This window comes from Macadamia integrifolia, chromosome 9, assembly GCF_013358625.1.
Source record: "Macadamia integrifolia cultivar HAES 741 chromosome 9, SCU_Mint_v3, whole genome shotgun sequence".
NCBI classification, from domain to species: domain Eukaryota; kingdom Viridiplantae; phylum Streptophyta; class Magnoliopsida; order Proteales; family Proteaceae; genus Macadamia; species Macadamia integrifolia.
Genome location: NC_056565.1, coordinates 18,038,247 through 18,053,915, shown reverse-complemented (window position 1 = coordinate 18,053,915; position 15,669 = coordinate 18,038,247). Strand labels below are relative to the sequence as shown.

At 40.3% G+C, this 15,669-nt stretch overlaps 2 protein-coding genes and 2 pseudogenes across 2 annotated transcripts; all 4 read right to left on the bottom strand.

The window, feature by feature from the left end:
* Positions 1–78: 78 nt before the first annotated feature.
* LOC122089589 lies at positions 79–1,391 on the bottom strand (annotated as a pseudogene).
* Positions 1,392–3,707: 2,316 nt separating this feature from the next.
* On the bottom strand, positions 3,708–5,003 carry LOC122089588 (annotated as a pseudogene).
* A 2,898-nt stretch (positions 5,004–7,901) lies between these two features.
* On the bottom strand, positions 7,902–11,996 carry LOC122088486 (probable receptor-like protein kinase At2g21480). Its single transcript, XM_042657767.1, has one exon. It carries the CDS (start codon positions 10,772–10,774, stop codon positions 8,204–8,206), a length of 2,571 nt encoding a protein of 856 aa, XP_042513701.1. The 5' UTR covers positions 10,775–11,996; the 3' UTR covers positions 7,902–8,203.
* Positions 11,997–12,730: 734 nt separating this feature from the next.
* LOC122088110 (18.1 kDa class I heat shock protein-like) lies at positions 12,731–13,547 on the bottom strand. The gene has a single exon (XM_042657268.1). The coding sequence runs from the start codon at positions 13,380–13,382 to the stop codon at positions 12,912–12,914; it is 471 nt and encodes a 156-aa protein (XP_042513202.1). The 5' UTR covers positions 13,383–13,547; the 3' UTR covers positions 12,731–12,911.
* Positions 13,548–15,669: the final 2,122 nt, after the last annotated feature.

Below are 15,669 nucleotides of genomic sequence, written 5' to 3'. Positions count from 1 at the left end.
AAGTAAACCAAACCCCTTTCCCTCTCAATGTATCAAAATCCATGTTTAGCACTTCTCTCTCTCTCTCTCTCTCTCTCTCTACATTTCCTTGATAGGAAATGGTTGTATATCATCTAAGATGAGTGAACTACTTTGGTTGGTGTCGTCGAGGCGGTGAGAGAGGAGACAGTAAGAGAACTTCTTCAGGTGGAGCTGCAATGGTATCGATGATGGGCCTCTCCCGAATCCGACTATTCCAGAGAGCTGACGTGTGGAGAAAACAGAGCAATCGACGATGAAATCAGGTACATTTTTCTTTGGAAAAACGACGGTTTTAGAGAGTAGAATACCACCAGTTGATCCTGAACAATAGGTGATTATGTAAGGAGGGCAGATCTGTGAGAAAAATCTCAAATTGGGTTCGCAACCGCTGCATCTCGGTTGGACATCGAAGCAGTGAAGGCAACTGCATTTTCAATTCTTGTAGCCCACAATCTTTGCGGAAGACAACAATTTTGGGATAAAAGTCTGGATGCTTGAGGGGTTCTGGTTTGCAAAAGAACAATTCCTGCAGATATAGCGGTGGGTACAAGGGACCCAGACCAGATCACTACCTGTGTTGATGCGAAGGGGACGATTTGACATGGAATTCCAAAGCTGAGGAAGTGGAGTATCCTCCATAGCTGTGAGGGAAAAGAGGGGTTTTAGAGAGAATAGAGCTTAGAGTGTTTTTTAGGTATCAGGCTTTGATTAAAGAAGCGGAAGCCAGGTGGGTGAGCTTCTCCTATGATCTGTTGAGGGGTTCTTGCTAAATTGTGTGAGAGAGAGTGTTAAGAGCGGTCGATGTTAAGTTTGTCTCGAATTCTTGATCCGTTTTGAAGATTGACCCGATCCGACATATTTTGGTGGCGACCCGAATAGGAATTTTTTTGAGATCTGTGATGGAAGCAGTGGGGTTGGGCCGATAGGCCCAAACCCGGAGCCCATCACTGATCTCGAATGGGGGTGCGGGGGTATGGTTGGACCGGATCGACCGTGACCCGATGGGTCGACCCACGATTTTGGAGTATATATAATGTATTGTTGCTTGTTGAGAAAGTCATTGTATTCTAGGGTTTTCACGCAGCTAGGGTTTCAGGGGGAGTTTTTTTTTCTCGTCACTGCTAGGGTGTAATCTCTCTTCTGCATAGTGAATCATCTTCTTCTTCGCCCGAGGATGTAGCACACCACCCTGGTGTGTGAAGCTCGTTAAATCTCAGTGTCGTACGGATCTATTGCTTCTTTATTATTCGTGTTTCTTGGTGTTTGATCTAACAAACTGGTATCATATGCGCTAATGAAGAAACGGAGGAGAGAAGAGAGATCAATGAGAACAAAAAGAAGAAGAGGAGCCTAGACAGACAAGAAGCCATAGTTTTCTGCGGAGAGAAGCAGCCTTTTAAGTATTCATTTCGTATGTGTTCAATGGCATTAAGGATTTTTTTTTTTTTGTGCAAATAAACTTTCTATTCAGCAAAACAGGGTGAACACGCCGATACAAGACTCCCAAGCTCTCTAGGGAGAGAAGGAATCCAAAAACCCTCAGTCTAGTAAGAAAGAGCCCATTTAGCCACTGCATGAGCCGAACCATTACAAGACTTGCTGATATATGAAAATGAACAAAGAGAAAAAAGAGTTTTGAGAGACATTATATCATGCACAATACTCACAATGGATGTCTGGGAAAGAGGGGGAAGAAAGATTATTTATGAGAGTAAAGCAATCGGAGAACACCGTTACCCTTGAGTAATCTGCACGTCTGGCCGAAGAGAGAGCTAAACAGATAGCCAAAGCTTCGCCAGCCAAAGGTGGTGTTGGAGCATGGTGAGTTGAGGCAACAAAACAAGGTCTCAAGGAGAGATCAAAGGCAGCACACCCCAATCCCAATGCCTTGGGGGTGGAGGATAGGGCAACGTCAGAAAAGATGGCAATGCAATTCTGAGGGGGGGCCAAAGGGAGAACTGGGTTAACCTTAGCAATCCAAGTCTTGGAGGGGCGAGAAGAGGTGTCAAAACACTGCAAATTTCGAAACTTCCAAATCTCCCAAGCCATTAGAGCATGAGAAGCAAAGCAGATCTTCATCTCACCCTTCAATCCCATAGGACCCTTCCATTTCAAAATCCACTAAGCAAGGGTGAATGATGGGGTGGAATTGGTTTCAATAGAAAAGGTAGGGGTAGTTTTAATGTTAGGAAAAAAATATAGCTAACTTAATAGTCATTTCAAATGGTGCGGGACGATAGATAAAATCTTTGACTTTAGGGGGAGGGCAATGATATTTCTGAAAAAGCATTGGGGTGAACTCATGGTTTTAAGTATCTCCGATACCGATACGATACCCTCCGATACGTATCTTAAATTTAGTCGGCCGATACGATACACACCGATACGATACATTGAATTTTTTAAATCATTTCGTATGGATATATATTCTACAATATATACCGATATGCATCAATATACCACTAATACACATCGATACGATACGACATGCCTCGATACGACTCTATGAAAAATATAAAATTGAGGTAAAATGTACGTTTCGGTATGTATTGGTACGTATCAGTGAGTATCGGTATGTATCGATCGGCACGTATCGGTATATATCAACAAGTATCGGTGAGTATCGATACGTATCGGCGCTACGGTCATATAATGGCCAATATGGGTAATTTTTTAGAAAAAAATGATTTTTTGAAGGGTTTTTGTTCCAAAGTTGCTGTCAGCCATATTTCTCTCTAACTAAAGTGGAAATCAAGGTTGGAAACAAGGATTTTACATTTATGGGACAACTACAGACCTTGAATTCTTAGTACGATACCCTAGTTTGGCCTTGAGAGTTAGAATCCATATTGGCCCGCCTTGGATTCGATTAGGACTTTGGTTAAGATTTCTGATTTTATGGACAGAGTAGGGTTGAAAAGCTCAACTTGTTCTAAATTTTTAACTCTGATTTATATAATATAATTCAGTGATGTCATCCTTTATCCTAAATAATGAAAGCTAGACATAGATTCTTCTGGTCAAATGTCATGAACGTCAATTATTGTGTTGCACTTCATAATTTTAATTGTATATTGATTTTTTTTTTTAAATGCATAGAACACAAATGCCAAAACGAGATCAAAGAGGACTAGTCTGACCTTGACAAAAATCAGGATCAACTAGGGTCGGTCGGGTCGGGTTGGCATGAACCTGACACGATTAAGCTTAGGAATGAGCCCGACAGATTTGGATTGGACCTAAATTGAGTCTTGGAGATCTAGGAATGGGTTGGGTTTCAAGAAACCTAAGGATGTTTTACTTCTACGTATGTGTGCATTATATTTAGTAGTCATTTTGTCTTTTGTTTGGTTTCTTTAAGAGGGAATATCACTCCCTTCCCTTGAACTATAACAAAATATCAAGTTCCTCCTACACATTTTAAAAAAATATCATTGTCCTTTCTATAAACTCAAAGATTCTATTTTTCGAGGTGTGAAAATGTGTCCTTTCTATAAACTCAAAGATTCTATTTATCGAGGTGTGAAAATGTTGTTAAGTCAACTATTTTTTTTTTTCTAATACCAAAACTACTCCTTACATGTTGAAAAGCAATTATGCCCTTTATGAAGTAAACCAAACCCCTTTCCCTCTCAATGTATCAAAATCCATGTTTAGCACTTCTCTCTCTCTCTCTCTCTCTCTCTCTACATTTCCTTGATAGGAAATGGTTGTATATCATCTAAGATGAGTGAACTACTTTGGTTGGTGTCGTCGAGGCGGTGAGAGAGGAGACAGTAAGAGAACTTCTTCAGGTGGAGCTGCAATGGTATCGATGATGACTATTCCAGAGAGCTGACGTGTGGAGAAAACAGAGCAATCGACGATGAAATCAGGTACATTTTTCTTTGGAAAAACGACGGTTTTAGAGAGTAGAATACCACCAGTTGATCCTGAACAATAGGTGATTATGTAAGGAGGGCAGATCTGTGAGAAAAATCTCAAATTGGGTTCGCAACCGCTGCATCTCGGTTGGACATCGAAGCAGTGAAGGCAACTGCATTTTCAATTCTTGTAGCCCACAATCTTTGCGGAAGACAACAATTTTGGGATAAAAGTCTGGATGCTTGAGGGGTTCTGGTTTGCAAAAGAACAATTCCTGCAGATATAGCGGTGGGTACAAGGGACCCAGACCAGATCACTACCTGTGTTGATGCGAAGGGGACGATTTGACATGGAATTCCAAAGCTGAGGAAGTGGAGTATCCTCCATAGCTGTGAGGGAAAAGAGGGGTTTTAGAGAGAATAGAGCTTAGAGTGTTTTTTAGGTATCAGGCTTTGATTAAAGAAGCGGAAGCCAGGTGGGTGAGCTTCTCCTATGATCTGTTGAGGGGTTCTTGCTAAATTGTGTGAGAGAGAGTGTTAAGAGCGGTCGATGTTAAGTTTGTCTCGAATTCTTGATCCGTTTTGAAGATTGACCCGATCCGACATATTTTGGTGGCGACCCGAATAGGAATTTTTTTGAGATCTGTGATGGAAGCAGTGGGGTTGGGCCGATAGGCCCAAACCCGGAGCCCATCACTGATCTCGAATGGGGGTGCGGGGGTATGGTTGGACCGGATCGACCGTGACCCGATGGGTCGACCCACGATTTTGGAGTATATATAATGTATTGTTGCTTGTTGAGAAAGTCATTGTATTCTAGGGTTTTCACGCAGCTAGGGTTTCAGGGGGAGTTTTTTTTTCTCGTCACTGCTAGGGTGTAATCTCTCTTCTGCATAGTGAATCATCTTCTTCTTCGCCCGAGGATGTAGCACACCACCCTGGTGTGTGAAGCTCGTTAAATCTCAGTGTCGTACGGATCTATTGCTTCTTTATTATTCGTGTTTCTTGGTGTTTGATCTAACAAACTGGTATCATATGCGCTAATGAAGAAACGGAGGAGAGAAGAGAGATCAATGAGAACAAAAAGAAGAAGAGGAGCCTAGACAGACAAGAAGCCATAGTTTTCTGCGGAGAGAAGCAGCCTTTTAAGTATTCATTTCGTATGTGTTCAATGGCATTAAGGATTTTTTTTTTTTTGTGCAAATAAACTTTCTATTCAGCAAAACAGGGCGAACACGCCGATACAAGACTCCCAAGCTCTCTAGGGAGAGAAGGAATTCAAAAACCCTCAGTCTAGTAAGAAAGAGCCCATTTAGCCACTGCATGAGCCGAACCATTACAAGACTTGCTGATATATGAAAAGGAACAAAGAGAAAAAAGAGTTTTGAGAGACATTATATCATGGACAATACTCACAATGGATGTCTGGGAAAGAGGGGGAAGAAAGACTATTTATGAGAGTAAAGCAATCGGAGAACACCGTTACCCTTGAGTAATCTACATGTCTGGCCGAAGAGAGAGCTAAACAGATAGCCAAAGCTTCGCTAGCCAAAGGTGGTGTTGGAGCATGGTGAGTTGAGGCAACAAAACAAGGTCTCAAGGAGAGATCAGAGGCATCACACCCCAATCCCAATGCCTTAGGGGTGGAGGATAGGGCAACGTCAGAAAAGATGGCAATGCAATTCTGAGGGGGGGGCCAAAGGGAGAACTGGGTTAACCTTAGCAATCCAAGTCTTGGAGGGGGGAGAAGAGGTGTCAAAACACTGCAAATTTCGAAACTTCCAAATCTCCCAAGCCATTAGAGCATGAGAAGCAAAGCAGATCTTCATCTCACCCTTCAATCCCATAGGACCCTTCCATTTCAAAATCCACTCAGCAATGGTGAATGATGGGGTGGAATCGGTTTCAATAGAAAAGGTAGGGGTAGTTTTAATATTAGGAAAAAAATTTAGCTAACTTAATAGTCATTTCAATTGGTGCGGGACGATAGGTAAAATCTTTGACTTTAGGGGGAGGGCAATGATATTTCTGAAAAAGCATTGGGATGAACTTGATATTTCGCTGCAGTTCAAGGGTGGAGTCTTTTTTTTCTTTCTTTCAATAGAAGAAAGAATGTTACCTAATAGTGTGTTCCTATGTGGTAAGACATAACGCCTGTGAAAAGACTATGCTATCCTACGTCAAATGTTCTCTCACCTTTTCTTTTTTTTATTATGATTATTTATCATTTTGTAAGTTGAGTAGAATGATTCTTTTTCTAATTTTTTCTATTGGTCTCTATATTTGCTGTGATACGTGGTATCCATTAGGAAAAAAAAAAAAAAAAAAAAGTCTCCAGAAGACAAGAAAGGATTTAGGTAGAGTAAGGTGGGGTAGAGTGTGAGTCATAGGTAGAGGTAGAGTCAGAGCATATCGCTAACGTTAGAACGATGCTTATAAAAGTAGGGTGTTAATTTCAAGCCCAACCTAACAGGCCTGATTGAGTCCATTTGATTAAAGTTTGATCGAGACCGGCCTGTTTATAATCCGTTGTTTCCTGTGCAGTGGTGCATGGTGTAACTCTGACAGGTGTTCAATCGCCCAATATATTACAAGTTCAACTCAGTTTGACACATTTAGCTTGATCGTTTAAATGTATATTTTGATTTATTTTTTAAGATAGAATATGCTATACATTGATATTTTTATCAATTATTGATTATAAGAAAGTGTAATCAATTTTCTAAATTGTTGATGATTTTATAAATATTAAAATTTCTAAAATCTAAGATAATTAAAACCCATTTAAGGTCCACTTATAGCCCGACTAATTCAATTTGTAGAATCCCAATTAAAGTTAAAAAACCAGCCAAGCTCGATTGAGATTGATTCATTCCTTAAATAGACAAGTCATGATATAGGGGTATATGCCCACTTGGGCTGGCTAGGCCCGATCAATTGACACCCCTATATGAAGGTGTATTTATACCTTATCACCTTCTTTTATTTTCAGTAGGGTTGTCATTAGTCAGTTTGGTTTGGTTTCGATTGGTTTGAATCGGTTTCGGTCTAGGAATGAGGGAGACCAAAACCAATCTGTTAAGGAACTTTAGTTTTCGATCGGTTTTGATTTTGGTCCGGTTTGGTTTTGATTTATTTCGATTTTTCAATGTCGGGTTAATACTGATTTAGATTGGTTTATTATTGGGGTTGAACCATAATGAATCTTATATTCATAACTTATACTGACAAGATTTGACCCAAAAAAAAAAAAAAAAAACTTTAAATTTATTATTAAATCATGGTTTATCGTTGTAAGGGAAAGATAACTAATATTGAAACCAATGGATAATAAATTACTAAGAAGAAAACTAATATTGAAATCACAAAATAAACCCTATTATCCAATCATTCATTTAACTATCCAACTAGTTTTATATAGAGACCAAGGAAATCAATGGAAGCATTACTATAATTTATAAATCAATTTCTCGATTCATAACCTAATATTCGATGATTTATAACAATTTCCCTTACAATAAAATTTTTTATCATTAATATTGTAAAACATGGATGGTTAATTCATCAATTTATAATCTCATAATCATTTATTTTTTTATCGGTTTCATTCAGTTTAATTTCAGTTTGATTATTGGTCGGTTTGGTTTGGACTGGTTTTCAGCTAGTCCCAACATACCTTAATCTAAAACCAATCCAATAAGGATTGGTTTAATTTGATTTGAATCTTATTGATCAATTACGATCGGTTTTATCGGTTCGGGCTAGGTTTTGACACCCCTATTTTTAGTAAATTAATTCTTTTAATTGACACCTTGATGACACTTTTTATACTTAAAAAGTTCTTTACATTATCTCTATAAAAAGGATTCTCAAAATTAATTTGAAAGTCATATATCTTTATGTAATTATCTTGCACATATTTCAAGTTCAGGAGAAGATTTAGGTATTTCCAAATTTGATTATGTATTGATTTTATAAAGAAATAATATTCGCTAATCCCATTATTAAAAAACAATAAAAATAAAACACATCTTATCACATTCCATAATCCATGCTTCCCCACCCATATTCATACAAAAGGAAACAACATAGTATTCAAACAAAAATAGAGCATAAATGACCATGACAAGTGACACTATATAATTTGATGATAATTACACATATCCAGATTCATCCATCAGCTCTTACTCCTTTTAGTGATCCAATTCCATTTATGTCAAAGTTAGAACCATATTTATCCACTAATAATTATCAGCATCAAATGTAATGAACGAAGGGGAGGATGATTGTATCGATTAATAGATAAATTAATTAATTAATTAGCGACCATTGATCTCTGTAAGTTGCTTAGCAAACATTGCAGTTCCTGAATCCTCCGTGATTGCATGGACCTCGGCTGCTGGTTCATTGTTTGCAGTTGGGAGTGGGACAGCCGCCGTAGGGGCAGCAGCAGCGGCTGTTGCAGCTTCCGCCGCAGCTCTGTTTTCTTCGTCCATCTTCGCTTGAGAAGAAGCCTCCTGCAATTGTAATGCGTATTCCAGATTCCACAGAACATCTCCCATGGATGGTCTGTCCACACCATAATCAGCCAAACATTTCTCGGCAGCCTCGGCAAACTTCTTCATGGATTCTGGGTTGATCACCCCAATTAGGGTAGGGTCAATCACCTTATCCAGTAACCCCTTTCTCTTCCACTGCATTGCCCATTCTGCCAGGTTTACTTGCTCCCTAGGGAGAGCTGGATTAATGGCGGGTCTCGCACATAGAACCTCGAACAGTACCACCCCAAATGAGTACACATCAGACTTGTCTGTCAGCTGTTGTCTCCTGAAGTACTCTGGGTCAAGGTAGCCGAAGCTTCCCTTCACGGCTGTGCTTACATGGGTCTGCTCCATGGTGGGTGCATTCTTCGATAGCCCGAAATCCGACATTTTGGCGATTAGGTTTTCATCTAATAGGATGTTAGTGGTCTTCACATCCCTGTGTATGATCCCTTGCGCCGCTCCTGTGTGCAGGTAATGTAGCCCTCTCGCCGCTCCTATGCTTACCTCCAACCTCTGTTTCCATGACAACGGCGGCAAGTTCTTCCCGTACAGGTGATCTCTTAATGGGCCGTTCTTCATGTACTCGTAAACCAATATCATCTCCGAGTTCTCGTCACAGTAGCCGATCAGGGACACTAGATGCCTATGCCGTAGTTTCGAAAGCATTTGAATCTCCGTCTGGAATTCTGTGATCCCCTGTTCTGATTGAGGGTTCCCTCGCTTCACAGCCACCAAGGTCCCATCGTCAATTGTTCCTAAATAGACGTTTCCGAATCCTCCCACACCGATCACTTCTTTCTCATCGAAGTTCTTCGTCGCCTCTTGGAGCTCCGCGAAGGAGAAGTAGCGACCCAATCCCAAAGTGGAGGAGTAGAGATTGCCGTACCCACTTTTTTGGGATCCACCCGAATTCTTGCTACCGGACATGAAGCTGGAGTGGCCGGCATGGAGTGGTAGCAGCCATGACGAGAAGCTGTTCCTCCTCTCCCAGTCTTGGGGTCTCTTGTACCACTTGATTACCATTGCGCCCAACCCCACGAACGCTCCGAACATCATGGCAAACCCAACCGCTGCAACAGTCTTCCGGGACGTCCCCGAGGAGGAAAGCTTGGTTCCGTCCACCCCAAACTCGCCATCCAAGCTCGCCACAGAATTGCTCATCTTTAGAACCTCCAACCCATTGAGGATGGCATTGACGGAACCAGTGTCCTCTTTGAAAGGGCCAATTTGGATCATCAGCTTCTCCGACAGAGCAGAGGCGTTGGCGACGATGTCCTTATAGTAAGGAACAGCAAGGTCGGTGGTGAGGGTAGACAAGTCTAGGCCGGAGATGGCCATTTTGCCGTTGATGTAGACGTTGAAGTAGAGGTCATTGAGGGACTTGCTGACAATGTCGCAGAAGTGGAGGCGGAGAAGGTAGCCAAATGCGGGATCGATGTCAAATCTCCAGGTGACGTTAAAGTTTGGATTCGTCACACGGGCATCGGCCATCTCGGTGGCGCTCGCATAAACCAAGTTGGGTGCGATCAAGGGGGAGACGCCGTCGGGGTAGGTGATGATGCTGGGAGAGACGGAAACGGTCTTGGCGAGGCCCCTAGCCATGAGGAAGGGGAGGTCGGGGTCCCAGGTACGTCCGAGGGTATCGTTATTGGGAGTGATGGTGGCGCCGCCCATGTTGAGGCGGTACACGGTTTGGTAGGAGTGGGTGGAGAGGCCGGAGAACTCGGCAACGGGGACGAGGGAGGTGCCCACGTCGGTGATGAGACTGTCGGGTGCAGAGACAACTTCGATGGCATTGATGAAGGCGGCAGAGTTTTTTAATGGCGAGAACTTGAGGGTAAGGTGCTCAGTGGTGACATTGAGGAGGTACTCCTTCATAGCCCATTGGGTTTTGTTGGTGATACTAAAGCTGTGGAGGAGGACAACATCATCTGTCTCCACGGAGAAAACAGAGTGGGTAAGATCGAATTCGGGGTTGTCCACAGGGAAGAAATGGAGACGGATCCAATGCCAACCAGGACGGACCATGCGGAAGACATAGGTGGATTCCTCGACGAAGATCCTGGCAGTCAAATAAATAGGGGAAGGCACATCGCCGTTGGGGACGGCTACCTGGAGATCGCTCTTGGTGGAAAGGTAAGAAGCAGATTGCTTGTCTGACTTGAAGGTCTTACCGTTGTGGAGGTTGGAGGTGGCAGAAGAACCGCAATCGATCAGGTAACTGTCTCCTGGTGTGAAAGGGACGGAGGCGGCAGAGTCGACTATGACGACAATGGAATTCATAGAGAGATATAAAAAGGAAATGTAGAAAGCAACTGGGATGAGGAGCTGAGCCATTGCCGCCATTGATGTTGAAATTGATGATGACGACAACAACAATGATAAAGAAGAAGAAGAAGGAGAGGATGGCTATGGAAGATGATGGTGACGGTGGCGATGAGTTCTCCTCCTCATTATTTCCGGTGTCAAAAGGGTCCAGCCCCCCACCCCGCGTTGTATGGGAGTGGGGCAATAACGGATTAGGAGGAGGGGAAGTGGAAGAGTAACAGAGGAAAATGAAAAAAAAAATGGCTAGATTGGATTCCTGAGAACAAATACGGTCCTCCTTCGTCTACCAAGTCTCAACAACTAACAAATCCTTTGCCAAAAAAAACCAAATACAACCCCGAATTTTTGTTTCTTTTTTCTCGGTTTTGATGGTTGGGAGAAAGAAGAGGGACATGTGTTTCTTAGAAGTCCACATGAGTATGGTCATTTTTAACAGATTTTGAAAGGCAGAAAAACTTATCCAACAAAAAATGGAAGGAATTAGTCAAGAGCAGGAAGAGACGACACGCCTTATTATCTCAATTGGATGGCTGAGATCAAACAAATATTTAAACTGTGACTTGGGTTTTTTCCAAAAAAGAACTGCAGCACAGCTCCCTCAGGAGAGGTTCCTGAGATCATGGTCACACAACCCTGAAATAGAACTCCCATAAGTAGCCATGGAAATTCAACTACTTCAGAGCCCAACTGAAAGGAAGACTAAGAAAGCCTTCTAATTTAATTTGCCTTTTTTTTTGGTTAGCTTCAATTGCTCTGTTTTTGTGGATAGTTGGTTGTGGTTGGTTATATGTGATAGTGATTTATTTTATTAAAATCTGACCGAAATCTTTTCTGTTTTTCATGCAACCATCTACAAACGTTGGCAGATGGATCACTTCAGTATTTTCCTGAAGCTCATGGATTACAAAGATTGTCTTGTTTGGCCTTTTCCTTTGGTTTATGCTGGTACCAGCTTCTCAAACACAAAAGAATTTGAAGAGTTACCTTGCTGTTATTCGAGATAGATTTTGTTCTCTTTAACTTCCAAGTTATGTCTTCTTACTTCTCTGTATCTTCATTTGTGAGTTGCTTGCTTCAGTTCTGTCTTTTGTAGTGGCCTTCTAAGTTTTTGGGCTCCTGCCCTCATCTTCTTTCCCTAAATTTGTTTACACAGGCACAAGAGCATTATGAGAAGACAATTAATAGATGTTGTAAGGTTTCCCATTTATTTCTCGTTGAAAATTCTGTCTAAGTTATGGTAATGGCTGTGTAATTTGTATTAACAATGATTTTTCTCTCATCAAGGGTTGTAAAACATTAGGCTCTCCTAGTTTTGAAACTATAGTTATGGAATCATCTAAGGTGATCACTGTGCCATTACTTTTATTCCAGTTTTAAAATCTTGATCCATTAGGATAATTTTTGAAAGTAACAAAATAACATTCAATGCATGACCACTAAAATGGCTGGTATTTTTTGGGTATGAACTGGAAAACATTATTCAAGACACTCTATTTACTCTTTGCCTTATTGGTTTCCTTTTCTGTTCTATAATCAAAAGTTTTAAGGTGAACTTTTTGATATTCTCCCAGATTATAAACAAACAATTGAATGATAAATTAGGGACATGCAGTCCCATGTCTTATTGTATCACTAACATTTTTAATTTAGTTATGTGCCTGCTGATTATTTTCTCATGTTTCATCCAAAGATGAATGTATTTTTACCATTTTAGCTCTTCCTTATTGGAGAGTAATATATGTTCATAGCCATTAATTAAGAAATTGAACAAAGTTGCTGGCTGGATTTGGATAACTTGGTAATCATTTTGTGAACATGGAGATGCATGAAATTGTGGTTGGTATATTCCAAGCTCAATGAATGCATGCAATGTTTGAGAGAGAGAGAGAGAGAGAATAGCAAAAAATGCAGAATCAAATAATAAGAATTGATCTCCATAAAGTTTTTTCCTCCAATGAAGCAAAATAGCATATGTAGTCATCAAATATTTATTCAACACTTCCTGTTAAAGACAGTTGCAAAAATTTACACTCTCACTCTAACCTCTACCAAATAACTAACTTAACTGAATACCAGTAATGATGGGTACTAACTAACTGAAGACTGCAACAGAAAAAGGACTTAAAACAGGCTTATTGAACTGAGGCTGCCCTCATCACTTGGGCACAGTGACAGTCAACACTCCATTCTCCATTGAAACTTCCATCTGATCTATCTTGGCATTTTCAGGCAAAGTGTAGCTACAGTGAAACTTGCCGCTGCTGCTCTCAAATCGACACCACTTCTTCTTCTTCTCTTCCTTCTTTCTGCTCCTCTCCCCACTGATCTTAAGATCACCATCTTCAACTTCCACTTTCACTTCATCCTTGTTGAGCCCTGGAATTTCAACCCTGAAGACGTGAGCTTCTGGGGTCTCGTTCCTATTGAAAGGTCCAATGGTGAATTCATTAATCTTGTCTGAGAAGTGGGAGTGAGGCAATGAGAGGGAATCGGAGAAAGGGTAACCAGAATCGAATGGAACCCTACGAGGGAAATCAATATTGAATAGATTCCATGAATCACTGTCGTCGTCGTCGTAGTCGAAGAAGTTGGTTCGTGGGCGGCTACCGCTTGGGAAGAGCGACATCGGTAGCTGCTTGGTATTTGGATTGAGAGTTGCAGAGCTTTGAAATTCTTTTTTCTCAACGATGCAGGGGAAGATGGGATAGAGAGGGCTTCCCTTCCATATTTATAGAAGAGGGACAGGGGTGTGGGAGTGGGAGTATCAATTCCCTCGTTTTCTTGGGTTTCCTTTTCAGGGCTCTTCAAGTTTCTAATTCTGAATAACTGAGATTATGAAAGTAGCGAATTAGGAAACGATTTCAGATTTCGATTGCTTTCCTTAATTTTTCTCTAATTGCCTTTCTTGAAAGATATGTTGTTTTTTCTTGCAGTTTAACGGCCAAGAGAGAGCGTTTTGAGAAACTCTCAAAAGCCTTCTCTCTTCTTTCACTACTAGGCGTTTGCTAAGGAAACTTCACTTTTAACAGGAGGAAAGGTGTTAGTCATGGATTCTGTATGTGCACATCTTATTGACTCTCCAATTTCCAAACCTTCTAATTTCCAAGTGAATGACAGAATCTAATGGGTGTGAGAATCCGATGAATCCGAGCCCCAAATTATTCTTGTTTCAAGAAAAAAAATTTTTAAACCCACGCCCAGTTTAACCAGTGTAATTGGAGGGGCCCAGTAGCCTCAAAAAGGCCTTTGACCTTTTTTATGGGATAAAAAATTGTTCAAAGTTTTTCTAGACAGTCTGCACTAGTATGCATCAAAATAGAATCTTGCATGAGTATTTTGGAATACAAAAACTTATGGGGAAATTTTTGAACCCATAAGGGAACGGGATTATTCAATTTGGCACTTGATATTGTGGGCAGCAGGAACATTATGCTATTAGGGTACGTAGCACAGTAGCAGGAATTTTTTTCCCTTAATGCTTACCCTTTAAACGTAATGCTTTCACAAACATGTAGGCTATATTTGGTTGTAAAAGAAATTCAATGGGAAAAGAAGTGAATTTTAAACCTAATAAAGATTTTTTTTTTAATCAATATGCCATGTGGTCTGATGTGATTGTGTAAACTACTTAAAATTGTTACCATATTTAATAATGATACATTTTGCATGTAATTTTTATTTTACATTTTATTCGAAAAAAGGTTTTAGATGCAAAGTAAAATGAAATTTAATAATCAAATATGGAATGATTTGGAGTTAGTGATATAGTCACATGGAGTAATGATTACAAAAATTTATTTTTAAGTTCTAAAATTTTATTTCTCTTCTTTTTAATTCTATTTGTAACATTGTTGGAAAACAAGGTTTTTCGACTCGACTCGTCCGGTCAAAAAGCTAGCGAGTCGACTTGGTCAAATCCAGTCAGGCCGAGTCTTGTTTTTTCTCTTTTATATATATTTTATTTTGGTAAAGTTCTTTTATATAGAAAAATGCAATAAACATGAAAATAAATCATAAAAATATAGAAAAATCTGAAAGGAGTAGGAGAAGTTACTAAGTTAGGAGTCTTGGGATTTGGGATTGTAAAGAGATTTTATTTGATTTTTTTTAAGTGCCTTTTGATATACTGACCAGATTCAGTGGGTTTTCCAAGACTCAGCCAAAAAATCGAGTCAATGTAGAATCATCTTGACTCGTCTCGAGTTTTTTTTTTTTTTAACACAGGGTAAGTCTTCGTGACTTTTGATCAGGAATCTCAAATTTTGATTCGACTCGGGCGAGTCTTCCTAATCAAAACCTAATTTTCCAACTATGGTTTGTAATCAAACAAAGGCGTACAAAGACATCTAACTAACTTAAGCAATTGATGTATAGGGGTTGTGCTCAACATTTTTCTGGTCTTTAAAATGACGTATGAGCCTAAGGATTGGCTAACTATAAGAAAATCTGGGGCCCAATTTTCTTCAAGAACTTTTTTCTTTTGGTAGAATCTTTATGAACTTGATAATTATCATTTAAGAGTAGTCAATACAAAGCTCATTATCATTTGAGAGAGGGTTCTCTGAACAAGCAAGGTATTCTCCACCCTCTTACATTTGTTTTAATCATTGTTTCTAGCACCTTAAGAAAGTTACAATTTTATTATATATATAAAGAAGGCTGTTTGGTCACTTAGTCCCTGCATCTAGACGTATAAGCATGTGAAATTACCATCTCCCCCCATCTAAATAAAAAAATCCCTCCATAAATATGCCCTTTGTGCATGCTCTTATTGGCCTCCGTGCTACGTGAGGATTGGGATCCTAGAAAGATATTAGTGAGGAGAGAGAAAACGAGGGAGAGAAAGTAGGAGAGAGAGTGACACAAGAACATCATTGGAGAGGATCTGAATTGACGGCTACATGACCAAAAAA

Excerpts from the sequence above, each read along its gene's own strand:
- LOC122088486 (XM_042657767.1), bottom strand. The coding sequence starts at position 10,774 with ATGGCGGCAATGGCTCAGCTCCTCATCCCAGTTGCTTTCTACATTTCC.
- LOC122088110 (XM_042657268.1), bottom strand. The coding sequence starts at position 13,382 with ATGTCGCTCTTCCCAAGCGGTAGCCGCCCACGAACCAACTTCTTCGAC.